Source organism: Bubalus kerabau, chromosome 12 (genome assembly GCF_029407905.1).
Source record: "Bubalus kerabau isolate K-KA32 ecotype Philippines breed swamp buffalo chromosome 12, PCC_UOA_SB_1v2, whole genome shotgun sequence".
NCBI classification, from domain to species: Eukaryota; Metazoa; Chordata; class Mammalia; order Artiodactyla; family Bovidae; genus Bubalus; species Bubalus kerabau.
The window spans coordinates 11,909,522-11,921,707 of NC_073635.1; the positions used below are offsets into that span (position 1 = coordinate 11,909,522).

General features: G+C 37.3%; 1 protein-coding gene across 4 annotated transcripts in view; it reads right to left on the reverse strand.

Moving 5' to 3' along the window:
- Window positions 1-12,186, reverse strand: part of SUGT1 (SGT1 homolog, MIS12 kinetochore complex assembly cochaperone) — a 40,974-nt gene that overhangs the window by 27,537 nt on the left and 1,251 nt on the right. For 2 of the 4 annotated variants that reach the window (XM_055541942.1, XM_055541941.1), the window contains exons 3-8: window positions 6,761-6,851; window positions 6,036-6,105; window positions 4,658-4,728; window positions 2,172-2,225; window positions 1,777-1,793; window positions 960-994 (exon numbers count right to left, since the gene is read on the reverse strand). In XM_055541942.1, coding sequence (XP_055397917.1) covers window positions 960-994; window positions 1,777-1,793; window positions 2,172-2,225; window positions 4,658-4,728; window positions 6,036-6,105; window positions 6,761-6,851 — 338 coding nt within the window. Of the gene's footprint in view, window positions 1-959; window positions 995-1,776; window positions 1,794-2,171; window positions 2,226-4,657; window positions 4,729-6,035; window positions 6,106-6,760; window positions 6,852-9,239; window positions 9,291-9,990; window positions 10,045-12,186 lie in introns of those variants that run through there. The other 2 variants (XM_055541943.1, XM_055541944.1) reach the window with 2 other exon arrangements.

Here is a 12,186-nt window from a genome sequence, read left to right on the forward strand (position 1 = left end):
AATCAGTTTAAGTCAGTAGCAGGTGATACACTGGACCCGACCCCATATTCCAGGATCTCTTTACCGAAGCTGGGGGCAAACAGTCCTGAGCACAGGGAGCAGGAGTAAATGAGCTAAAATTAAAATAATTCAACTCATTCTGTCAGGCACAGTATTAAATACAGCGTCTACCTTCAATCTTCAAGTATGTGGGAAGATTAGTGTGTCGAGAGATTCTAATCATGTGTATCTTTCCCTCTGAAAGCTGGGATCCTCACTTTCAAATTAGACTAGATTAACCCTATGAGCGAAGAGCTATTGATCTATTCTGCCACTATTACATTCCCAGGATGAAGCACAGTGCCCTGATATGTGGTATATTTATTAAACCATTGTGGGATTATTTTATATATAGTCTATACTCCAAACACCGTACTTATTATTTAAGTTAGGGTACATAAACTTAAATAATAAGTACGGTGTTTGGAGTATAGAATATATATAAAATAACCCCACACTGATTCAGTGAACACACCATGTATCAGGGGTCCTCACTTGCTACTTATATTCACGAGTGTAACTGCTGCCTTCAGCAAGTAACTTTCAATTCATGCAGAATTATCCCATGAAAAATTTATTCCAAATATAAAAGGCAGGTAAAGTTACAATATTATCAAGTCTACTACTAACTTACTGACCTGTGTAATAACAATAACTTAAATGTAAGACGTTATTCTTAATATATGGAAAGATGACATAATATGCAACATTGTGAAGCAAGTTTTAAGTTAACCTTAATATGAACACTAATTCAAATTGGTTATTGGTCTTATAACTATAGTTTTTCAAGGCTTAGTAAGATTTATCTTAAAAACTAAGAAACACTTAAACCACAGGTAGGGACTTGCTTACTATTAAATGACAGGGTTTCTTTTCCCTTTAGGCGTATTTATCATGCATTATGAAAAAGAAATCCTTACTTGATTTTTGACTGATGAGTCCTCTGGGATGCAGACTGATTTGGGCAAATCGAAAGAGAAAGATTTTTACGAGTTAGTTTAGTAACTGCATATTAAAAATGTATTTATTATTAATTTGCCCAGTGCTATAGTTACTTTGATATGGAATAATTACATGAAAACTTCCTACAAAGCATGGTATACATTAATGTTAAATAATATTCATCTTCACAAAAATCAGAATATTCAACATTTTAAAAATTTTATGAGTTTCCATTTCAAAAATCATTTTTCTTCTAAAATAAAAGCAGCCAAAAAAAAAAGAGAAAAATTTCAGAAGATATGTTTGGAAAAGATCACAGATAAAATGTCCAGTTCCAAGATTCAGCAATGCTCTAAACTGAAAATAACAGTAACATTTAAAAAACCATTTTCAGGAATGTAGTGTTAACACCTCCAGGCTTAACAATGGCAAAACTGCCCTGGAAAAACCTATGGAGGAGTACTTCCACAGTGCCTTCCTGATAGGGCCTGACCCTGGTTCACAGTCTCTCTGCAACAATCTATGTTGACCACTGAGAAACAAAGTGACTTTTTAACCAATTCAGATTTTCCTAAACTACTTATTAATAAATCTAAAGGACTTGCCCTGGGTCACTGGTGGCCTCTAACTTGTTCCTAAAGAAGGGAAGAAACAGCATTTGGAGGAAGAAAATAAGTAAAACTGTCCTAGAGACATGCGGAACTGCCAGAAAGTACATTCGGAGTACTGTCTCAAATATATTCAATAGTTATATAATTAAGTAAAAACACAAAGGACTAAAAACTTTGGACTTACCACCTCGGGCTGTGATCCTATTAAAAACATAAAAAAGAAACATTTTCAGATAACAGTACATGTATAGACAAAATTACATACATGATTTCTAAGGCACAAACATATTATTATGGAAACCAATTCTCCATGCATATCTAATAAGAGAAACTGGTTTAATTTTACAGTCTGGAGTCACTTGAGACTCCTCAGTAATTTCTTACCATTGCAAAACAAATCCATTTGAATCTCCCTTTCAACATAAGGAATCAGGTAAAAAAATGAAAATACCTTTGGAAATCCCAATCTAACAGAACATGCACTACTTAAATTATAAGTTATAAAGTTCAAAACAAAAAAAAATGACAAACATTGACTTCTTTTTAAATTGAAAGACCATGGGAAATCCGCACACTTACCATTCTGAGCTTCTTGACACCTTTTAATCCAAGCAATTAAATCAGCATCTGCACCTAGAAAAAACAAACTATAACAAACACTCATCTGCACAGCCTAACATACTCACTCAACAAATACTGACTGCACACCTGCTAGGCTACAAACACGGTTCTAGAAACTATGGATCCAACAGTCAGTCAGACGAAAACATCTGTCCTAATAGTGTGTAGCTACCCTCAATATTATAGCTATTAGTTAGGTTTAATATTTATTTTGTTCATCCTGAAGAATTCTAATTTTAAAAAATCAATTTTAATCAGTCAACCTTATTGGTTCCTAGATAAAGATAATCTCCATTTCTCCTCACCCCTTTCCTCTTAAAAGAGCTTCCTCTCACACAACAAAATCAGACCTGAATCAGATTCCTAATACGCCATCAGTTGGGGGAGGACAGGTCTGCAGACCTGGCAACCAGCAGCTGGGCTAAAGCCCAGAAGCCTGTGTCCACCTGTCTGCTGCCTAATGAAGTTGCTTATCCTGTCTACTATTTTTTCAGCAGCTTTACTTATTAGCATGCCTTCAACACCAAGAAGCATCTTTATATTCGGCAGAGTTTTGTACTCTAAGTATCTCTAAGTTCCATGACATCCACTGATACTACATACAGTGAATCATAGTTCACAGCATAGACAGCAATGCAAACATGTACATAAGCAAATTATTTCTGAAGACTCAGGGCAATGACAGTATCTAAAAAGTCATAGCATCTAATAAATTATAATGTTAAGAAAAATTATTAGAAGTGATCATAATAAAAGTTTACTAATTTAAGCTAACTGCAGGTACCATTATTCTGAAAAACACAAAGTTTAAAATGTCTTGAAATTTTCTAATTCATTAATTTACAGACAGAATTCAACTATACAGGCCTTAAAATACATACACACACATTTTAGAGGTGAACATTTATATAAAAATTCTAAATGTGAAGAACCGATTATTCAAATTAATCAGTAAATAAGCTGATTCCTATCATACAAGGGGGGAAAAAGGTAATATGGAGTTAAAAATTTTTTACCCTAATAAAATGGAAGCTGAACAGTTTAACATAAGATTTTCCTGGAATTAAAAGATGAATTTGATTTTAAATTAAATATCCTCAACAGAAATTTTACCAAAGAGCAGACACCCTATTCTGAGGCCACCTCTGAAATAATTCTAGGATAAAAGTCAACGGCATGATAATAAAGTATCAAGGAAGGAATTTAGGCAGGGAACTTTGTTTCTCTAAAAAAAAAAAGAAATAGGGCTTAGAAATCTAAAGATGAAGTGACTCATGTCTCATCAGGGTTTTCAAGTATGTATCAAGACGCCAAGAAAACTGGACTCTAGAATTGGCGAAGTATATACATGCTGGCTTGGTAACTGAATAGCCCTATTATTCACATACCATGCTTGGGATAACCAAGTTTGAGAGTACCTTCTACTGCCTATATCTCTTCTTTCCTAATTTGTAGGTTTTGTTTGCAAAGTTGGGCTTGTCACCCTTCTCAAGTAGGTACACAGCAGAAAAGCAAATATTCAAAGCAGTATATATTTTAGTGTATAATCATGTATGACTTTTGTATGAGAGTTTTCAATCTCAGCATTACTGACATCTGGGACCAGATGCTTCTGTTGTGGGGACTGTCCTGTTCAGGATGTTGAGCAGCATCCCTCGTGAGATGTCAATGGTATAACCCCCATCCACCAGTCAGGAGAGTCAAAAATCACTGCAGACACTCCAAACATCCCCAACGGAGGAAAATCATCCCCAGCTAGGAACTACTGCCTTAGAGAACTATGATTAACACTCTATCATAAGATGGAGATAAAATGAGAGAACACAATTAAGACTATGTTGTCTATAATTATCTACGAGATTACTGACAACATTTTGTATTTTGCAGATGTTTTTTGATACTTGGCTCTTAACAAGTTCTATATATTATACATAGACTGTTGGCATAATTTTCATCTATTTCTCTCAAAAAGACAGTATTAGAAATTCACAGTACTCTCAAAGTTCCATGTTTCTTCTATACCCTATCATACTTTACCCAAACTTACACTCCACCTCTCAATAAAAATCTTTGTTCTAAGATTTCCTTATCTCAACAATCTGAATAACAACTTAAATAGACTTCAGAACGTGAGAGCAAGTTAAGCTTTCACTTGTCCATTAGGAAAAAATAAAAAGCCAGACCAGTACTGGGAGCACACCAAGTGTTTAAACAGTTCTTTTGCTTCTAATGATAACAGTTTTTCTGTGATTTAAATGCTAAGAAAGGCCAGTTTAATCAAATTTTAAGTAAACTCAAACTCTGCAATCAACACGAAATGTCATTAAGAGAGAAAAAAGTGTTTCTATAATTAACTTCAGATTATACTAACAAGATTCAGTTATGGTATTTAAGATACACAGATATAATCGACTAGTTTACTAACATATAATTATAATACTTACTATTTAATTTCTGTCCTTCTGTAAAAGTTTCTAGAGCAGCAGCATAGTTTTTTTCATGGTATTCACATATCCTGTATGAGCATATTAAAAACAAGCACACACATGTAAGATCATGAAACATAGTTTTCTTAAAAAAAAAAAAGTTTCTCATCTTTTAAAAGAACTTAAGCATGTCAACAAGCCAATAGATGTTCTAAAATACTCTAACATCTGTGTGTGTGTCAGTCGCTCAGTGGTATATGACTCTTTGTGACCCCATGAACTGTAGCCCGCCAGGCTCCTCTGTTCATGGGACTTTGCAAGCAAGAATACTGGAGTGGGTTGCCATTCTCTTCTCCAGGGGATCTTCCTCACCCAGGGACTGAACCCAGGCTCCTGCATTGCAGGCAGATTTTTTACCATCTGAGTCACCAGCCTAACATCTAATTCCCATTAAAAATGTGGAACTCATTTCAGAAGGAATTTCTTAATTGTACATACTTGCTTATTCCAATGGAGAAGGCAATGGCACCCCACTCCAGTACTCCTGCCTGGAAAATCCCATGGACGGAGGAGCCTGGTAGGCTGCAGTCCATGGGGTCGCTAAGAGTAGGACACGACTGAGCGACTTCACTTTCACTTTTCACTTTCATGCATTGGAGAAGGAAATGGCAACCCACTCCAGTGTTCTTGCCTGGAGAATCCCAGGGACGGGGAAGCCTGGTGGGCTGCAGTCTATGGGGTCGCACAGAGTCGGACACGACTGACGTGACTTAGCAGCTTATTCCAAAATATAGTTACACTAAGGAATTAAAGAAGCTTTTGATTCTTAAAGAATAAAGTTACACTTATTAACAGAAACAAGCTGGGATATAAAGTACACAGACACAGAGTCATCTTTAAGCGTAGTCTGTACAGCTTAGGTGAGAAATAGATGTTCTCTAGTCAGTTAAACACAGTAGATTTCAAATAATGACACAAAAAAGGGATTTGAAATCATTCAGTTTCATCTATAGCCTGCAGTTACTTCAATCATCACTATTTTAAACTATATACACACACATACAAACTGTATATCTCATTGCCTACTGCAGTTAATACAATAAAAGTATAAAATATACCAAAAATTGAATCCTATCTCAGCTATAAAATGTATAAACACAGAGTTTACTATTTACATAAAGTTTACAGGGAGGGTAAGTTCAGGATGAGGGGACACAGGCATGCCTATGACTGATTCATACTGATGCATGGCAAAAACCATTACAATATTGTAACGTAATTATCTTCCAACTAAAATAAATTTTTTTTTTTTAAAGAGATAGGGGAAAAAAGCTTACAATTAATTCATTTAACCATATATAGTCCAGACCCCACAGGAAGAGTAGTTGCTGCCTACCCCTTTCTCAGCAGAGCAGTGGAACTATTTGGATTAAGTTCAAGGGATTTTTTTGCATCAGCAACAGCATCTGCAGATGAAAAAGTGGGTTTTTTGGTCAGTTACTTATGGATCCTAAGAAATACTACACACAAACTTTGAATTAGTCTCAGATTTTTAAGTTTTCAAGCTGGTGAAATGGACAAATGACTTTAAAATAGGAACAGCTAATCTGAGATAAAATTATCCTCATACATTCCTATTGACCTAATCTTCAAGCTCTTCAGGAATTGAATAAAGCTCCGTATCACAAAGTTCAGATAATTTCATTAACATCATTCATGTAGTTTGACTCAAGGTATTTAATTTTTCCCTACTCAGATTATCTATCCAGAATAATTAAAATTACAGAATATAGAATACATTCTTTTCATAAAAAACAGAACAAGAGAATTCATTCAAATGCTCTGTAAATTAGTAAATGTGATGCTATCCTTTTTTAGCACATCCAAGAACCAAAAATGAAATCTTACCAATTCTACACCCACTGCAGAAAGAATGGACAACCGTAAAATTTAAATGAGTGATGCGCAACATAATGCTTGTCATATTTTGGCTACTTCACCTTGTATGAAAGATCAAGTTAAAAGTCCTGGAAGATAACTTCTATTTTATTTGATTCACTGTATCTTGGGCAAAGTGTGTAAGTTACTTATAGAGACAATGTACTTTGTAAGGAAAGTTACCACTGTAATTCCCAAGAAGAATGTGACAATAAGCTCTTTGACAGTAATACTGTGCATCATCTGGTTTCTGCTCCAAAGCCTTAGTCAGCTCCTACAAATACAAACATGCTGAGTGTCAGTAAATGTTTTTTAAAAGTCACTGAACTCTAATTAAACATGATCTTTAATAAAATAACCTATTATCACAAGCTATTTGGAGGAAAGATAACAGGGAAACAAGCTTGGAGCCTTTCTTTGCAAGAGGATCAATATCCCCCCTTCTCCCCTTGAAGGCCCACAATCGAATGTAATATCTATGCAAAGCACTTAGCAGTTTCCAGCCTACAGTAGGAACTCAATAAATGGCAATTATCATCACCTCATTTATCCTAAAGAGTTTAGTTGATATACATTGACCATCACTGATTTTCTCCTTCTAATTTGGAGAAGATTCAAAGACCATGTAGAATTTAAGATCCCTAGAAAATGTGAAGCTGTCCAATAATTTTTAAGAACTGAAAGTTAAATCTAGAGCTCAGGAGGTTAATGGAACCAATAAATTCATAAGCAAGCTTACCTGGCCCTCTCCTATCCTCTTGTCAAAGGCCTAAGAAATTACAACATTCTGTCAAAAGCCCAGCCAGATACAGTATCTCATAGGTAGCTACTATCAATAGATCAAGAATTAACAGAACAATTGAAACTTTTGCCACTCGGGGTAGTCATAGTATGTGTTAGCTGGAACAATAATGATGCAAGAAGAGAGAGCACGATCTGTGAGGCCAAGGACAAACGCAGGCAGACAGGAAGGCTTTGATCCCACAGCCATTTACCCACACATCCTAGGGGTTTTGGCAGCTTTCTTAGTTAAGCAAAATTCCTTCAACAGCCACACATGGGGCTCTGCTTACACCCTGTAGTGTGATTCTCACAAAGCAATGTATATTATACTTGGTAATCAGATACCTGCAATCCAGTATACCTAAAATCGAAAGCAATGTTTTACCATCTTAACCCCTATCACCCTGATTCAAGCAGTAATGAAAACTAGATCTTGTTACGATATCTCTATTCAAAACAGATGCCTTACCAGCTGACTCAGAGCAAAGGCCCGAGTGCTCCAATGGTCGGTTAAGGTCCTCCTTGACAGAACCCTCCACTCTCTTTCTTATCCCATCTCTTTAAAACTCTTCTCCTTGTTCCACAACGGCCTTCTCTTTGTTCCCCAAACATCTCCTGACCCTCCACCTTTTCACTACAATGTTCTTCACATTACAGTGTGTGGCGAAAATCCATTCCCTCACATCCTGGTCAGGGACTGTACCAGAGACAAGATTCAAGTCCATGTCTGACTGCCTCCAAATCAAATTTTAACCACTATACATGGCCCCCTGGTAAAATTCCTTTACTCCAAGTTTCTTTCACACACCATCTAACATCTGTATTAACACAATGGTTCCTAATGAAATACTTAAGCTAAAAACACCATCTTGCACTAAACTTTCAAACAATTTGGAAAACAGCTGATGGCTTCTTATGTACCTACTCCCAAAATCAAATTTCCAACCTCTCCTCACCAAGAACAGGTATGCTATAGGTCAAAAAGGCTGTCATATTATAACATCAGGCTCATCAATTCAAAAAGTATTTTTAAACATATATTTTGGAATAAACACAGGCCAGACACTGGAGGTTCACAGATGCATAAAATATTCCTTTTCTTAAGGAGTCAGGTATAAACTTTGGAATTTTGAATAACCCACTTGCAAATGACCTTTAAAAACACAAACCAATGGTTGCATAAGAAGAACCAATTAGGGTGATTAGGTTAAATAAGCAACTGACTTACTTCGGTGTTAATAAGAAAAAAGAAGTTACCCCAAATCACCCAACACAAACTGAACTTTCTAACACACCAACTTGTATGTCATGAATAAAATACAACAATAAATTTCTATTTTGAATAAGGAATATACAATATAATAAAGCCAAAGAAGGTTAAGTTAAAATAACTGTGCTGTCTGAACCACCTCTGACTTGGGGCGCGTTTTCAGTGTTTCAACCGTTCCTGTGACAGCAGCTGCCCCTCCCTGGCTGCTGACTGGAGGCGTCGCAGAGGCAAGGACTTCCGTGCCCACACTTGAATCACGCAGCAAAAGGCTTTCTAACGCAGACTTACATGAAACGTATCCAAAGATACAGTATTTCTCACATGAGTTGTTCTAGTTGAGCAATTTATCGTTCTCAAAAGTAATGAAATCTATTGAAGTGTAAAACATAATTACACTGAAATCTTTACCAAGATAATGGTAAAGAAAGTAAGTACCCTGATAACACAGAACTACAGGGGGAAAACTACTTTTTAAGGAATTAACATTGTTTAAGATTTCGATCTTGGAAAACTAACTTCCAAATCTTTAGAGCTTTAGGCTCTTTTAAAATGCTAACCAGAAAGGTAACTTGTTAAGATTAAAAGCAAAAGCAGACTGCTCAGACTGACCGAAGGTCTAAAGGCCTTTAGCTCTAGGTGTCTCATGCTATCTCCACTTTCCACTTTCTTCCAGTCACACCTAATCCCCAATCATGGATAAACAAGAATACCAAGGCTTCTCCCTTCCTAAAAAGCAGTGCTGGAGAAAAATCACATAATCATGTAGGACTGGTATGTTTTATTCCAACCTGCTATGCCCTCAACAAAGCTATCTGTGGTCAGCTACTTCAAAGTCAGCTCACAAACATTTAATTATATCATACACCTCAATCCTACCCACTCCTCCAGAGGATCAGCTTCATGCCCTGAACCCAAGACTCATTGCTTCTAAACTCCATAACCTGAGTAAGTTAGCCTCAGCTTCCTTGTTAGTAAAATGCACTGCATAGCTGTTCTGAGAATTACAGTAGGAATCATTTAATACATCTGAGTGCCTACCACATCGCAGGCACTACACTTAGAAGACAGTGGTAACCAGACACACAAAACCCCTGCTCCCCTGAAGCTTACACTGCGGCCTCATTCAGATAAAGTAGTCAGAAAAGACAGCTTCCTTGAGAAGGTGACATTTGAGATGAAATCTAAAGTGACAAGCATTTCTAAGCAAAACAATAAACAGTCAATAGAGAGGACATTCTAGGCAAAAGAACTGCTGCAAGTCCAAAGGCACTGCACCAGGCCTGAGTCAGACACACCTGAGTAACAGAAAGAGAGCCAGTGGGGTGAGAACCTAGAGAGCAAGGCTCTTCAAGAGGCCTACCTCAAGGGCCTCACCCTTGGACCTTACGTTACTTGTCATCATAATCATCCTTTCCAGTGGACCCAGGTAGTTCCATTTTACAGACAGGAAGTCTCATCAAGAAGAGTGAGAGCCAGAACTTTCCTGAAACCAAGATATGGTAGACCCAAGCAGTCTGATTCCAGAGCCAATGCTCTTAAGCACCATTCATATTGGGCCTCAAAAGATCCTTATAATCCACATAAACGTTCTCTCTCTGCTGAATTGAGACTTCCTCTGCAAAGATTTTTTTTACTTCCCCAGTTGGCCTCTATTCTACTGTACTTTATATACCACTCCACTACAGCATTTATCTTATATTCTAATGACCTGCTGACCTGCCTCTCTCTCTCCTCTAGCTGCAAACGCCCTCACCACAGTATTTTCATCTTTAAATTGCTGGCTCCCAGTACAGCCCTGTTCACTAATATACACTGTTTAATCTAACATGTAATCAGCTTGATATACTTTCTCTTTATTCTTAATAAGATGCTGTTATATAAAAATGTGACATTTTAACTGCTATAATATCTAATGACCTTAATTTCAAAACAGTTACTTTAAACCAGCCCTTGGGGAAAGCAAGGGGGAAACTGACTCTTCTCATCAAGGTTCCGGCCCTACTCATTATTACCAATTACCTAGTAATTAACATTCACCTGTTTAACTCAGTGAGAAGATCATCTCAAGATTTAAAAAGGACATTTCCTCTTAACACAGGCTGGTTCTTACCACAATCATCCTCCCCACTCTGGGTTTCTGACTCAGGTCCATGGCAGGTCCTGAGAATTCACATTTCTAACAAATTTCCAGGTGATGCTCCTGCAGAGGGTCTGGGGATTACCCATTTGGAAACCACGAGAGCACTAGACTAAGAGCAGGAACCTCCTGTCCTCAGGCCCCTATTCTGCCTCTCCCGGGCTTACACATCTCCGTGACAGATCACCTGGATTTCCTTGGGTCTGTTTCCTTCTGTAAAAAGGAAGGGTAAGGAGTACTGGCCTACAGGAGCCATTAGTACGTTCAGAAAATCTGCAATGGGGAATTCCCTGGCAGTCTTCACTTCCACTGCAGCAGGTATGAGTTCTATTCCTGGCTGAGGAACTAAGATGCCATATCACATAACGGCCCCCGCCCCAAGAGGAAAGAAAAAGAAAATCTGAGGGAGGGGGCATCTAAGAATTTGCATTTCTAAGGAATTCCTAAGTGATGCTAACGCTGCTGGTCCAAGAACCACACTTTAAGGACAAATGAACTAAAGCTAACCACACATCTATACTATGCAATTTCACTCCTAGAAAGAAAAAAAAAATTGCACTCTTAAAACAAAGGAGTGCATGTGTTCAGCAAAATACATGTATAAGAAAATTCAGTGGTTTTATTCATATTAGCTAACAACTCGAAATATCCCAAATGTCCACTGTTAAACAGTGCTATATTAATACAGTAGAATACTACACAGCAATGAAAAAGAATTGTCCCTTCCCACAAACTTATGGATGTATCTCACATAATGTTTAAAGCAAGACAGAGTAGCTACACTCAACTAAGTATGATGCTGTTTGATACTATATGATACTGTTTGTATGAAATCCAAGGAAAACTAACTGATGGTGATGGAGTTCAGAACAGATGGGTAAGAGGAATCATTGGCTGAGAAGAAATTTAGATTTGTGTTACATACCACACGTCAATACGTATTTTTAAAAGTAAAATAAATCGGATATAAAATGACCAAAAATCCATTATATTAATATTTTTTAATAGCAACTATTATATAAACTAGATTTCCAAAGGAGGCACAGGGCCTAAGAGGACCATACAAATGTAGACTCTGAAAACAGATACTGAGCTGAAATAAGGAACTGTAGAGAAAAACTCTCAGAGCCTCTGGTAACATTATTCTAACAGTGACCCCAGAGGAATCACTAGAAAACATCCCAGCACATGTGTAATCAACTGCTTCATTTTAAGGTCTTCATATCCCAACCCCCGCAAAAACATAGTCCAAGCTACAGATAAAAGGCACCGATGGATTCCGCCCGGGGTTCCTCTCCACCTCCTCTCTCACTCCGTCCATCCCACTCAACCAAACGGGTTTTCTTGCTGCTCCGTGTGCAGACCTACTTCACTCTTACTTTAGGATCTTGACACTGGCTCCTCTTCCTGCCCGAAATA